At 47.1% G+C, this 15,669-nt stretch overlaps 1 protein-coding gene across 1 annotated transcript in view; it reads left to right on the top strand.

Annotated features, from left to right (window-relative positions):
- The window catches only part of LOC140411502 (heme-binding protein 2-like), a 43,596-nt gene extending 28,899 nt beyond the window's left edge, over positions 1 to 14,697 (top strand). The window contains exons 3-4 of the mRNA XM_072500587.1: positions 13,265 to 13,439; positions 14,400 to 14,697. Of these exons, the coding sequence (XP_072356688.1) occupies positions 13,265 to 13,439; positions 14,400 to 14,565 (341 nt within the window). The 3' untranslated portion in view covers positions 14,566 to 14,697. The remainder of the gene's footprint in view (positions 1 to 13,264; positions 13,440 to 14,399) is intronic.
- Positions 14,698 to 15,669: the final 972 nt, after the last annotated feature.

The raw sequence follows: 15,669 nt of genomic DNA, 5'->3' as shown, positions 1-15,669 counted from the left end.
TGGGAGGCCCAGAATTCGCAAGTTCATCCGCCTCGACCGATTCTCCATCTCCTCGAACCGCTCCTGCCATTTCTTGTGGAGCGCCTCGTGCGCCTCCACCTTTACCGCAAGGCCCAAGATCTCGTCCTCGTTGTCGGAGATCTTTTGTCGGGCCTCGCGGATCGCCACGCCCTGGGCCGTCTGTGTCTCCAGCAGCTTGTCGATAGAAGCCTTCATTGGCTCCAGCAGGTCCGTTTTAATCTCCCTAAAGCAGCGCTGGATAACCTCCTGTTGCTCCTGCACCCACTGCATCCACACTGCCTGGTCCCCGCCTGCCGCCATTTTGTTCTTCTTCCCTCGCACCTTCTTCGGGTCCACCACCACCTTTTTAGTCGCCACGCTCCTGGTAAAAGCCATATACTGTCGGGGAACTATTGTACTCTCCTTCCCACAGCGGGAAACGTCGAAAAAATTCCGTTGGGGGCCCTGAAAAGAGCCCAAAAGTCATTTTTTTGCGGGAGCTGCCGAATGTGCGACTTAGCTCCGCATAGCCGCAACCGTAAGTAAATTACTATATTTATAACAGACTGTTAGCAATATTGAAACTCATGCGATGGAAGGGATTGGCAGCATGGAGACAGAATGGAACCAGTGACAGAAAGCAGAGAATCGTGGTGAACAGTTGTTTTTCAGACTGGGGAAGTAGACAGTGATGTTCCCCAGAGTCCGGTATTAGGACGATTACACATTTGGTGAATATTATTCATATAGTTATGGCTAAGCAAGTTATAATGTCAACAAATACCAAGAATCAAGATGTTGGGAAAAGTAGTCATCAATAAGGAAGTTCCTAGCAGGAAAACCAGTGTTATGATCCGACAGATGGTAGCTGCCAGGCTTCTCAAATCCCAAACGGAAACTTGGGAGAAGCTATCACAACAATTTGCAATTTGTATTATATAATTGGATTTGTTTATTGTCGTGTGTACCGAGGTACAGTGAAAAGTATTTTTCTGCGAGCAGCTCAAACAGATCATTTAGTACATGAAAATAAAATAAAATAGAAAGAAAATACACAAGGTCCACAATGTAAATACATAGACGGGGCTGTTTAGCACAGGGCTAAATCGCTGGCTTTGAAAGCAGACTAAGGCAGGCCAGCAGCACGGTTCAATTCCCGTATCAGCCTCCCCGAACAGGCGCCGGAATGTGGCGACTAGGGGCTTTTCATAGTAACTTCATTTGAAGCCTACTTGTGACAATAAGCGATTTACATTACATTTACATTACACCAGCATCGGGTGAAGCATACAGGAATGTAATATTCATCAGGTCAGTCCATAAGAGGGTTGTTTAGGAGTCTGGTAATAGTGGGGAAGAAGGTGTTTTTGAATCTGTTTGATCGTGTTCTCAGATTTTTGTACCTCCTGCCCGATGGAAGATGTTAGAAGAGTGAGTAATGAGAAGGTACCTGCACTGAAGTCAGGAGCACAAATTTTAAACTACTTATAGAGATTGTAAATTTTAGAAAGAAAACTTAATTTTCAAAAACTTATACATGCATGATTACAGTTAAATAATTAATAATAAGTCTGAAAAACGATTTCTGCTTGTTAAACTCAAAGTTAAACACCCCTTTTAGGCAAGAGTCCTCACAGACTTTCTATATAAAAGCACCAGTAAAAGTACCACAGGCATCCCCTGGGTCTCTGAGGGTGGCTGTAAGCTGCTTTCTTCACAGGTCTGGATTCTGCACACATGCTCTTCAAGATCACAAGGCAACACCATAGACCACAGAACCATAGATATGATACAGCACAGAAGGGGCCATTCGAACTATCTTGTTCATGCTAACCCAAAGACATCCAGGTGTCCTTTTTAATCCCATCTTCCTGCACATTGTCCATTGCCCTGCACTTAAGGTGTAAATTCAGGTACTTTTTAAAATAGTATGAGGTCTCTGCCTCCATCAATAACTCAAGCAGTGAATTCCAGATACCCAACACCCTCTGCATAAAGAGATTTTCCTCATGTCCCCTCGAATCCTTCTGCCACTTAGCTTGAATCGATGACCCATGGGTTTTGAACTCTCAGCCAATGGAAAGAGGTTCTTCCTGTCTACTCGATCTCTATCCCTTACAAGTTTGCAACCTGAATCAAGTCACCCCTCAGCCTTCTCTGTTCCAAGGAAAACAAACCCAACCTATCCAATCTCTCCTCCTAGTTATAATTCTTCAGCCCTGGCAACATTTTAGTAAATTGCCTCGAGGCTCTCTTCAGAACACTGAGCAAACTAGAACGACCGACACGCCAGGAACTTAGGCACCTTCAAGTCAAGAACTTCCTTCGCAAGGAAATGACAGGATATCACAGGGACCCGCGATACACTCTATCAGAGGAACTGCTAAACATGGACAGTAAGGAAGGGGGGAACTGCGGGAACATCTACGTACAGTTACTGGACAGGGCAAGACTACCACTGGACGAAGCCAGGCAAAAATGGGAGGACAAACTGGGGACGGAAGTGGGATCAGGACTCTGGAGCGAAGCACTGAGCAGGGCCAACTCCACCTCCTCCTGCGCAAGGCTCGGCCCCATGCAGTTTAAAGTGGTGCACAGAACGCACCTGACCAGAACCTGAATGAACAGGTTCTCCCCGGAGGTGGAAGATAAATATGAACGGTGCCAGGGAAGCCCGGCCAACCACACCTACATGTTCTGGGGCTGCCCCAGACTTGTGGGTTCTTGGCATCCTTCTTCGAGGCAATGTCCAAGATTCTGGGGTAAGGGTGGAGCCGTACCCAAGAATGGCAGTGTTCAGGATATCGGACAGCCAGAACTACATATGGGGGAGGGGTCGATGCCCTTGCATTCCCTTCCCTAATCGCACGCCGAACAATCCTGCTCGGCTGGTCATTAGCAGCACGATCCACAGCTGCAGACGGGCTGGCAGAATTTCTCCATCTGTAGAAGATCAAATGCACCATCCAAGAGTCGGGCAGCACGGTAGCATTGTGGATAGCACAATTGCTTCACAGCTCCAGGGTCCCAGGTTCGATTCCGGCTCGGGTGACTGTCTGTGCGGAGTCTGCACATCCTCCCCGTCTGTGCGTGGGTTTCCTCCGGGTGCTCCGGTTTCCTCCCACAGCCCAAAGATGTGCAGGTTAGGTGGATTGGCCATGATAAATTGCCCTTGGTGTCCAAAATTGCCCTTAGTGTTGGGTGGGGTTACTGGGTTATGGGGATAGGGTGGAGGTGTTGACCTTGGGTAGGGCGCTCTTTCCAAGAGCCAGTGCAGACTCGATGGGCCGAATGGCCTCCTTCTGCACTGTAAATTCTATGATAAGCTCTGATAAGCCAGCCTGCACAATCGTGAGGGCAATTCGTCGACCTGTTCGAGGCCAACAGCGATTAGGGAAAGAGGGAGAGATGGGGGAGAGCAGACAAGAACACACAATACAAGGAGGTACAAAGAGGGAAGGGGGGGGGAGGAAACGAGATGGGGAACCACAAGGAGGAGCATGGAGGGGGGGGGGAAGGGGAGGCGAGCAGGCAAGAAACCCCCACCCCACAAGGCCTGCAACTAAAACTACAGAAGGGGAGGGAAAAAGAAAAAAAAGAACAGGAGCTCAGCGATAGAACACCCATGTCGGAAGAGGGGGATACCAAGCAGGGGGCAGGGTGGGGAGCAGAGAGGGGGAAAGTTAGGAGGGGGAGAAGACATACCAAGAAAGGTGTCTGTAAATAAGAAATTGTAAATACCGGACTCAAAAGTTTAATCTGTTAAATTGAAAATGTCAATAAAAACATTTCAAATTGCCAAAACAAACGAGAAGACAGTGCCTTTGTGAATAATCTCAGCTGGAACAGGAATTGAACCCAAGCTGTTGGCCTTGTTCTGCATCATGAACCTGCTGTCTAGCCAGGTGACCTAACTGGGTACTGGTAGTCTATAGCTCTGCCAATGAAGGAGAGCATTGCATATGCCTTTACAACCTTATCTACTTGTATTGCTCCTTTTAGGCACCTGTGCACTTGCATGCCAAGATCGCTCACTTCATCTACCCCTTGTTGTGTTATGCTGCTTCGGATAACACAGGCTGCTACTTGATGCAGTCTTACCTAAAGGATGCTCCAGACTCTGAAATGAGTTCAACGTGTTTATTGAACTATTAACACAGTTCTCAAATGAGTTTGACCCTCTGCTAATCTAACTGTAGTAACTCAGTCTAACTGTACCAGCTTGCTCTAAGCCACCTGCTGGGGTGCGATGCTGCTGATCAACCCTGTCTAACTCTCTAGATGTCTGTCTGGAATGAGGCAGGATGTGAGTGCCTCATCCCTTTTATAGTGTTTATGTCATGCCTCCTTGTGGTGCTGCCACCGCTGAGTGTCCTGACTGCCTATTGGTTGTGTCCTATTCTGAGTGCTCATTGGTTGCATGTTTGCATATCATGACACCCCTGTCCGTACCTTCCCGTTTATTGTGAATTCCCGTTTACTGTTTGACCTCCCTAAATGTATTACCTTACACTTATCAGAGTTGAACTCCATCTGCCACTTTCTTGCTCACTCCACTAACCCATCTATAACATTTTGGCACTCTTAGCCAAATTCGCAGATGACACAAAAATAGATGTTGTAATGAGGAAATAAGAATCTTACAAGTGGATATAGATGGGTTAGGAGAATGGGCCAAATGTGGCAAATGGAGTTTAATGGTGATAAGTGTGAGGTCATGCATTTTGGTCAAAATAATGGGAAGGGAACTTATTATCGAAATGGGGAGAGATATTGGGGTGCAGAGGGATCTAGGTGTCATGCATGAGGCAGGAATAGAAAAGACATATAAAAAAGGCAATAATATTGGGGGACTTGAACATGCAGGTGAACTAGGAAAATCAGGTTGGTAGTGCATCCCAAGAAAAGGAATTTGTGGAATGTCGAAGAGGTTTTTTTTTGGAACAAATTATGACTAACCTACTAGGGAACAGGCAATTCTGGTTTGGTGATGCATAATGAGGCAGACTTGATTTGGGAACTTAAGGTGATGATGCCCCTTTGGAGGCAATGACCACAATATGATAGAATTTACCCTGCAGTTTGAGAGGGAGAACATAAGAACATAAGAACTAGGAACAGGAGTAGGCCATCTGGCCCCTCGAGCCTGCTCCGCCATTTAATGAGATCATGGCTGATCTTTGTGGTCTCAGCTCCACTCTCCGGCCTGTACACCATATCCCCGAATCCCTTTATTCTTTAGAAAGGCATCTAGAAGGTGGTGTTAGATGTAACGGTATTACAATGAAATAAGGGTACTACAAAGACATGAGGGAGGAACTGGTCAGAGTTGATTGGAAGGGGATCCTAGCAGGGAAGACAGTGGAACAGCAATGGCAGGGGTTTTTGGGGGTTATTCGGGAGGCACAGCAGAAATTCATCCCAAGGAGGAGGAAACATGCTAAGGGGAGGATGAGATATCCATGGCTGATGAGGGAAGTCAGGGACAGCATAAAAGAAAAAGAAAAAGCATACAAAGAGGTGAGGGTTAGTGGGAAACCAGAGGATTGGGAAGCCTTTAAAAGTGACCACAGTACATCTAAAAAAGCAATAAGTGGGGAGAAGATGAAATATGAGTGTAAGCTCGCTCGTAATATGAAAGAAAACAAGAAGAGTTTTTTCAAGATATAAAAGGTAAGAGCGAGGCAAGAATAGATATTGAACCACTACAAAATGAGGCTGGAGAAGTAGTAATAGGATATAAAGAAATGGCAGAGTAACTGAATAGTTATTTTGCAACCAAAGAGAAAATGCTGGAAAATCTCAGCAGGTCTGGCAGCATCTGTAGGGAGAGAAAAGAGCTAATGTCTCAAGTCCAGATGACCCTTTGTCAAAGTTACTTTGCATCAGGCTTCACAGTGGCAGCCAACAATGGGAAACCAGAGCTCCAGGAGAGTCAGGGGGCAGAAGGAGAAGATTCTGGGGAAACTGAAGGTGGATAAATCACCTGGACTGGATGGACTACACCCCAGGGTTCTAAAAGAGATAGCTGAGGAGGTTGTGGAGACATTGGTGGTGATCTTTCAGGAATCACTGGAGGCAGGGAGGGTCCCAGAGGACTGGAAAGTGGCTATGTAACACCCCTGTTTAAGAAGAGATGGAGGCAGAAGACAGGAAATTAAAGGCCGATTAGCCTGACTTCGGTCATTGGTAAGATTTTAGAGTCCATTATTAAAAGTGAAATCGCGGAGTACTTGGAAGTGCATGATAAAATACGACTGAGTTAGCACGGCTTCGTCAAGGGGAGGGCATGTCTGACAAATTTGTTAGAGTTCGTTGATGAAGTAACAAAGAAGTGAGATGAAGGAGAACTAACGAAAATGATTTATTTAGATTTCAAGAAGACCTTTGACAAGGTACCACATAGGAGACTGTTAAATAAGTTAAGACCCCATGGTGTTAAGGGTAAGATCCTGGCATGGATAGAGGATTGGCTGACTGGCAGAAGGCAGAGAGTGGGAATAAAGGGTGACAGGCAGCTGGTGACTAATGGTGTGCCTGAGGGGTCGGTGCTGGGACCACAACTTTTCAATGAAATGAAAATCGCTTATTGTCTCAAGTAGGCTTCAAATGAAGTTACTGTGAAAAGGCCCTAGTCCCCACATTCCGGCACCTGTTCGGGGAGGCTGGTACGTTTAACAATCTGGAAGAAAAAACTGAAGGCACTGTTGTTAAGTTTGCAGATGATGCAAAGATATGCAGAGGGACAAGTAGTATTGAGAAATCAGGGGGGCTGCAGAAGGACTTGGACAGACTAGGCGAGTGGGCAAAAAAGTGGCATATGGAATACAATGTGGAAAAGTGTGAGGTTATGCACTTTGGATAGAAGTATGGAGGCATAGACTATTTTCTAAATGGTGAAATGTTTACGAAATCAGAAGCACAAAGGGACTTAGGAGTCCTTGCTAAAGATTCTCTTAAGGCTAGTGTGGCAGATCATTCAGCAGTTAGGAAGGCAAATGCAATGTTAGCATTCATGTCGAGAGGGCTAGAATACAAGACCAGGGATGTACTTCTGAGCCTGTATAAGGCTCTGGTCAGATCTCATTTGGAGTATTGTGAGCAGTTTTAGGAACCATATCAAAGGAAAGATATGCTGGCCTTGGTAAACGTCCAGAGGAGGTTCACAAGAATGATCCCTGGAGGGCACCATGGCGGTGCAGTGGTTAGCACTGGTGCCTCAACGCCGATGTCTCAGGTTCGAACCTGGCTCTGAGTCACTGTCCATGTGGAATTTGTACATTCACCCCAATTTGCATGAGTTTTGCCCGCACAACCCAAAGATGTGCAGGGTAGCTGGATTGGTCACGCTAAATTGTCCCATAATTGGAACAAATGAATTGGATACTCTAAAAAAAATGTTTTAATGATCCCTGGAATGGAGAACTTGTCGTAAGAGGAACGGTTCAGGATCCTGGGTCTTTACTCGTTGGAGTTTAGAAGGATGAGGGGGGATCTTATTGAAACTTACAGGGTACTGCGAGGCCTGGCTAGAGTGGACGTGGAGGGGATGTTTCCACTTGTAGGAAAAACTAGAAGCAGAGGACACCATCTCAAACTAAAGGGACGATCCTTTAAAGCAGGGGTGAGGAGGAATTTATTCAGCTAGAGGGTGGTTAATCTGTGGAACTCTTTGCCGCACAAGGCTGTGGAGGCCAAATCGCTGAGTGTCTGTAAGACATAGACAGGTAGGTTCTTGATTAATAAGGAGATCAGGGGTTATCAGGAGAATGCAAGAGAATGGGGATGAGAAAGAGATCAGCTATGATTTGATTGGTGGAGCAGACTCGATGGGCTGAGTGGCCTAATTCTGTTCCTATGTCTTATGTTCTTAAAAAACTACCAAGCAGGTGCAGCATGTAATAAAGAAAACAAATGGAATGTTGGAATTTATAGCTAAAGGAATTGAACTTAAAGGTAAGGAAGTGTTGTTGCAACTAGACAAGGCTTTGGTGAGTCCACACCGGGAGTATTGTGCACAGTTTTGGTCTTCTTATTTGAGGAAAGACGTCGTGGCATTTGAGGCAGGTCGGAGGAGGTTCACGCGATTGATTCCAGAGATGAGGGATTTGTCGCATGAGAAGACATTGAACAATTTAGGCCTTTATTCTCGAGAGTTTAGAAGAATGATGGGAGATCAAATTGAGGTATACAAGATGCTAAAATGGATAAAGTAGTCTTGGATCAGATGCTTCCTCTTTTAGGGCATTCCAGAACGAGAGGTCATAGTGTCAGGATAAGGGATAGCAAATGTTAACCAGAGTTGAGGAGAAACTACTTCTCCCAAAGGGTTGTGAATCTGTGGAATTTGTTACCCCAGAGTGGGGGATGCTGGGAGAGTGAGTAAATTTAAGGAGGAGTTAGACAGATTTTTAATTGGTAATGGGGTTGAAGGGTTATGGAGAACGGGCAGAATAGTGGAGTTGAGGTCACTAGCCCTGATATGGTCGCCCACAATGACTTCACCCACTTGCTCATCTTCATTTCCCAAGAGTAAATCTAGAATTATGTCTCCTCTCGTTGGGCTTGACATGTATTGTTTTACAACAATTCCCTGGACACAGTACATTAATTTTTCACCTTCAGTCCCGTTATATTGTTTGAAAACCAGTTGATGCTGGGATAGTGAAAGTCTCCTGCTATAATTGCGCTCTTATTCTGACAGGTAGAAATTTGTCTACATATATCTTCTTCTATTTCCCTCTCTATTTAGGGGTACCCAACTATTTAGGGGCCTGTAGAATATCCTAGTAGTGTGACTGCCCTTTTTTTATTCCAACCAAGGGATGAGAGTCATGTCTTGGGTTGTTGAGGGGTGAATCAAGTCAGGAGGGGAGAGGGGGAAACCTGCACTGATGGGGGTTCAGACGGTTGTGGGAATCCCCTTGAGGTGGATGGGGGGTGGCAACACTGATATGGGGGGGTTTGGGGATGTGGGAGTTGTCGGGAGTATGGACAATGTCGGGGTGTGGGGGTATTGGGAGGATGGGCTGATGTTGGGATATTGGGCATGTCGAGCATATAGGGGATGTCTGGGATATGGGGGATGTCAGGGATATGGGGGATGTCGGGTATATAGGGAATGACGGGGATATAAGGGATGTCGGGGATATGGGGGATGTCGGGGATATGGGGATGTTGGGTATATAGGGAATGTCGGGGATATGGGGGATGTCGGGGATATAGGGGATGTCGGGGATATAGGGGATGTCGGGGATGTCGGGGATATGGGGGATGTCGGGGATATGGAAGATGTCGGGGATATGGGGAATGTCGGGGATATGGGGGATGTCGGGGATATAGGGGATGTCGGGGATATGGGGGATGTCGGAGATATGGGGGATGTCGGGGATATGGGGGATGTTGGGGATATGGGGATGTTGGGGATATGGGGGATGTCGGGGATATGGGGGATGTCGGGGATATGGGGGATGTCGGGGATATGGGGGATGTCGGGGATATGGGGGATGTCGGTGATATGGGGGATGTCGGGGATATGGGGGATGTCGGGGATATGGGGGATGTCGGGGATATGGGGGATGTCGGGGATATGGGGATGTCGGGGATATGGGGGATGTCGGGGATATGGGGAATGTCGGGGATATGGGGGATGTCGGGGATATGGGGATGTCGGTGATATGTGGGATGTCGGGGATATGGGGGATGTCGGGGATATGGGGATGTCGGGGATATGGGGATGTCGGGGATATAGGGGATGTCAGGGATATGGGGGATGTCGGGGATATGGAGGATGTTGGGGATATAGGGAATGTCGGTGATATGGGGATGTCGGGGATATGGGGGATGTCGGAGATATGGGGGATGTCGGGGATATGGGGGATGTCGGGGATATGGGGGATGTTGGGGATATGGAGGATGTTGGGGATATAGGGGATGACGGGGATATAGGGGATGTCGGGGATGTGGGGGATGTCGGGGATATGGAGGATGTTGGGGATATAGGGGATGTCGGGGATATGGGGGATGTCGGGGATATGGGGGATGTCGGGGATATTGGGGATGTCGGGGATATGGGGATGTCGGGGATATGGGTGATGTCGGGGATATAGGGGATGTCGGGGATATGGGGGATGTCGGGGATATGGGGGATGTCGGGGATATGGGGATGTCGGGGATATGGGGGATGTCGGGGATATGGAGGATGTCGGGGATATAGGGGATGTCGGGGATATAGGGGATGTCGGGGATATGGGGGATGTCGGGGATATGGGGGATGTCGGGGATATGGGGGATGTCGGGGATATGGGGAATGTCGGGGATATGGGGGATGTCGGGATATGGGGGATGTCGGGGATATGGGGGATGTCGGGGATATGGGGGATGTCGGGGATATGGGGGATGTCGGGGATATGGGGGATGTGGGGGATATGGAGGATGTCGGTGATATGGGGGATGTAGGGAGTAAGGGGGATGTCAGAGCGTGGGGAGTGTCCCATGCCAGGAACAATCGTGTTGTTTAAAGTAGTTACGCAAAAGTTAGAAGAGGTTTTATTACAACTGAGCTTTTCGAAGTTCCTATTTTCACCGGGAGATAGTATTGTCTACTGTACTAGTAATCGCAGGGCTCAGGGTCATGTTCTGGGGAGCCGGGGTCACTTCCCACCACGACAGATGGTGTAAAAAAGACTGAGATTTAAAGTTTAATGATGGCCATGAAACTGTTATAAACTCATCTGGTTAACTAAATCCCTGTTGTGAAGGAAATCTGCCAGTGTTACCTGGTCTGGCCAATATGTCATATCCACTGCAACCTGGTTGACCCTTCAATGCCCTCAGCTTTTTAAGAATTCATTTACAGGGTGTGGCTGTCGCTGGCTAGTCCGGCATGTATTGGCCATCGATCACGCCGAGCACATTCTGCACCCTTACCATCCTCAGTGGTTCCTCCAAGTGCTGAAGGGCAAATAGGGATGGTCCAGCCAACGATGCCCACAATCAATGAATAAAATAGCAAATAATAATAATCACTTATTGTCACAATTAGGCTTCAATGAAGTTGCTGCGAAAAGCCCCTTGTCGCCACATTCCGGTGCCTGTTCGGGAAGGTCGGTATTGGAACAACGCTGCTGGCATTGTTCTGCAACCAGCTGGTTATCCCACTGTGCCCCTGGTGAGCAAAACCCTGCGGAATGCAGAAGGAAACGTTTGCGATTTCAATTGCTTTGTTGGATAGCTCACAGCTCAGAAGCACTTCACGACAATTGCAAATGCTTAACTTGGGAAGCTCCGAGAGTCATTCCCCAGCATATTTTTGGAGTATGCTCTCCAAATCCAACTCTGGGGAGAACGGAAGTCACGGCAATGATCTGCTTGAACTGGAAGCAAATGCAAGACTAAATTTCAAAAGAGAAATGTTTAGAACATAAGAACATAAGAACTAGGAGCAGGAGTAGGCCATCTGGCCCCTCGAGCCTGCTCCACCATTCAATGAGATCATGGCTGATCTTTTGTGGACTCAGCTCCACCTTCCGGCCTGAACACCATAACCCTTAATCCCTTTATTCTTCAAAAAACTATCTTTATCTTAAAAACATTTAATGAAGGAGCTTCTACTGCTTCACTGGGCAAGGAATTCCATAGATTCACATAGGGAAAGTGTGTCGGTCTGTGGGAAAAGAGCGGGACAGTGAAATTAAATGGATAAATCCAATCGAGGAATGAGACCAACCTCACACACAGCTCTGTTAAACTAGGGGCACAATTCTCCCAATTCTCTTAGTGCCGGGCGGATGCGGTGAATCTGGTGGGAGGTAAAATGTCGAACACCCGCTGGTGTAAAACTACGTTGTAATTCTCCCAATGGTGTGTTAATGGTGGCTCAGTAAATCCGCTGGCAGGTGGCGTAAATGTAATTCCATTCATTTGCATCTCATACATGGTCATTAAAACAGCTGCCCACACCGGTATCCCATCAAGCTTTCCAATATTGCGTCACATCAGTGGCAAAGCACAAACCTGAGTGATTAAGGCTGACGTGATCAGCGATCCCGGCTCCGGGTCACTGTCTGTGTGGAGTTGGCATATTCTCCCCTTGTCTGCGTGGGTTTCACCCCCACAACCCAACGATTTGCAGGGTAGGCGGAATGGCCACGCTAAATTGCCCCTTAATTGGAAAACAATAATTGGTACTCTACATTTATTTTTCAGAAAGGCTGGAGGGTTTAAGATGGCCCGCGGTTCACCAGAGATTATGAGGTGAATGGAACACTGCCAGAGTGCTGCACTGCTCCTGATGCACTGTTCACCACTCTGCCGGGGCAGACCAGTTCCTGCCCTCCAACTCCATGCCGAGCTGGTCTCCATGGACAGCACCGTGCTGCTGGGCCCATCGACACTCCTGTGTCACCATTTCCGGTTCAGTACTGTGCCTGGGCTTGGCGAGTACAGGGGTCTCCTTCTCCCCCCCCCCCACCACCCCCCTTCCGCCGGTGCCACACACCAGTGTCTATCTGGACAGCTCTGTGCTGTGGGACTCATGCAGCCAATGCATCAAAAGTACAAAATTTGCCCAGGGCTGGAGCAAGGTGAGTTGTGGGGTCAGGGGGGGTGTTCTGATGGCTTGACGAAGACAAGAGGGGAAGGAGGGTTGTGCAAGGGATGGGGATGGTAGGGGGAGGGCTGATGATTTCAGGCGGAGGGACAAGGAGGAGGATGAAGAAAACGAACAATAGAAGGCAGAGGGAAGACCAAGGGAAGGGAACCTGGAGCCTGATAAGGCTGCATGAGAAGCTCATAAACAATGGGGTCAAAGGGATACCACACAATTTACTGGCAGGCGATGCACAAAGATGCCAGAGGCTGTGGGTGGAGATCCATGTGGGGCATGGGCACCTCATAGGTGATGGGCTCGGGGGAGAGGGTGGTTGGATTGAGGAACAGACTTTCTCTTGAGGCTGCTAGACTTTTCCAACTGTGTTGTGAACATGCTGCACAGTCTGGTGAAGAGAGGTGGGCTGCAGAGAGTGATATGAGTCTGCTGGACTGGTATTTAAATATGGCGTCAGGAGGCACACTACGAGTGTGACCATGCTGGTCACATGCTGCTCTACATCCTGGCTACTTGTTCATTTGCATATTCCTTAAAGTGATATCACAACTTTTCCACATCTCAGCAAAGTCACCCTGTCCCCTCACCTGGAACCTTTGACACCCCATCAGCTGATCACCTAGTTAAATGCTGTAACAGGTGTTTCTCTGTCTGCAGGTACCGTTGTTCCTGTCTCCGGCCCTTGGGGAGTTTTTGGATACTTGCAAAATGGCGAAATACAACAGAGATTCACAGTGTATCTTCTGATAGTTTCTGAAGTCATCGATCCACCTGAACCAACAGATCCAACAGTTAAAATAGTATTCGCACCTCCTGTTTGGTACTTTGCCAGGTGAGTTTAATGACTGATATATTGTGATTAATGTTTCTTTCTGTCAGCTCTTGTATCAACATCACTCAATCTGGGCCAGAATTCTCCCATTTTGAGACTAAGTGCTGTGGTGTGGACAGGAACGTGGAGTGTTTTCTGCTGTGGCGGCTTTCCGGAAAACACTCCGAATCTTCCCACCCATCCTCATTAATTATTCACCTGGGTGTTTTACGTTGGTTTCAGTAGTGGGTCAGGCCTGGATGGTGTGTAGTCCGCCGTCATGTCTGGGTGTCATATTGAAAAGATGTCCAACAACACTGGCCCACCGTTGAAAAAAGGATGACCTCCTGAAAATAAAGATCGATCTCCAGGAACATTGCTAGGTCTTCCTCCAGGACACCAAATCTGGAAGGCCAAGTATACATGTTACCCTAACCCACTGGTGTGGTGTTCCAGGGTTGTGGGTGGTCTTCACCCTGAGCTCTGTAGGCAGCGCCACACATCCTGACTTTGGCACACCAAATTGTGAAAAATGTTTCTCACACTGGTGTATTTTCCCGCCGTAACGGCACAGAATCTACCATGGGAGTGAGGGTCAGTTGTCCCTCAATATCCATTACCGGATGTAAATGATGTTCTTGCCGGCCTCTTGTTGGTTTTCCCTTCCAGTCATGGTGGCACCCTGAAGTCCCTCTGTTGCTGCATGCTCTTTAGAACTGTGTCATTAAGTCTATCTCTCCATCCTGTCTACGAAATACATCACCTCACATTTCTCTGTATTAAACTCTGTCACTTGTCTGTCCATTTGGCGAGCTTCTCTATGATGTCACTACAGCTGTGGACTAACTGAATGGTGGAGGCGGCTCAATGGGCTGAATGGTCAACTCCTGTTCCTGTTGTCCTGACAACCAACTTGGTTTCCAAACAGGTTTTGTCAGGAAGAATAAAATTTTAATCCCCCTGTTCTTAATTCTGTTACAGGGATTTTGACAAGAAAGTTGATGAACAACAAATTGAGGAACGTGTGATTCAATTCCAGAAGGACTTGGAACAAGACAATCAACCCTTCAATCGGACATTTTTTGTCATTGCTTTTTTTAACACACATGGGCTAATCGGAATAGGTTTTGAAAAGGCAGGAGAATGAAGGCTTTCTGGAAGGTTCTGTTACCTTTCCAGACATCAAACAGTGAGATGTGCTTAACTACTTTAAAACTGTTTCATTTTCCATGAGGTTTAACCTGGAATACTGAGCATAGTTTAAAAAAAAAAAATTTAGAGTACCCAATTCGTTTTTTCCAATTAAGGAGCAATTTAGCATGGCCAATCCACCTACCCTGCACATCTGTGGGTGTGGGGGCAAAACCCACGCAAACACGGGAAAAAGTGCAAACTCCACACGGGAAGTGACCCAGAGTCGGGATCAAACCTGGGACCTTAGCGCCGTGAGACAGCAGTGCTAACCACTCTGCCACCATGCTGCCCTTTAGTTTTAATCTCCTTACCTCAATAAGGATATATTTACCTTTGAGGGAAGGTAATGTCTGTTCATCGGACAGATTATGTATATGTGTCAACATTGGGATTTTACCAATAATTCCACCAATGTCCCATCACTCAATCCCTGTGACCCTGTTTATAAATATTGCCCTCTACTGGCAGTTAGTAATTTTGACTCCCACACACACTGCAGCATTTATTCTGGATTCAAAATTATTCAGCCACATTAATATCAACAGTGAACATTTCTTCTTCATTTACACACACTGTTCCCATTAATTGTTTCGCTCAATGATTCTGAACAATGTTTTTTTCTTGATGTCCCGTTCAGTTTGTCTCCACATTGTCCTGTATCAGACAGACCTTGCTTCTCACCAGGGGCTGGACCTTGTTGGCTTTCCCAAAATTAAATAAAAACAGAGACTCTTCAAGTCGCTCCCCATTCAGTAAGATCATGGCTGATCTTCAACTTTAACTCCATCTTCCCACACAGTCCCTCGAGTGTGTAATCTGTCTAATAAACAGGTAATGAAGTCCCACTAAACTCGGTTCATCCATCCTTAACTAAGGAGACCAAACAACACTACATAATACTCTACCTGCCATGTTCCTAACCACTCACTTAACCAACTAAATATGGAGAAAACACAGGATCATCTATCCACACATTAAACATACGTGTGACAGGGTAGCACAGTGGTTAGCATTGCTGCCTATAGCGCTGAGGACCAAGGTTCGAATCCAGGCCCTG

Source organism: Scyliorhinus torazame, chromosome 4 (assembly GCF_047496885.1).
Source record: "Scyliorhinus torazame isolate Kashiwa2021f chromosome 4, sScyTor2.1, whole genome shotgun sequence".
Taxonomy (NCBI): domain Eukaryota; kingdom Metazoa; phylum Chordata; class Chondrichthyes; order Carcharhiniformes; family Scyliorhinidae; genus Scyliorhinus; species Scyliorhinus torazame.
Note: the sequence above shows the minus strand (reverse complement) of the source record. Positions and strands in the feature narration are given on the sequence as shown.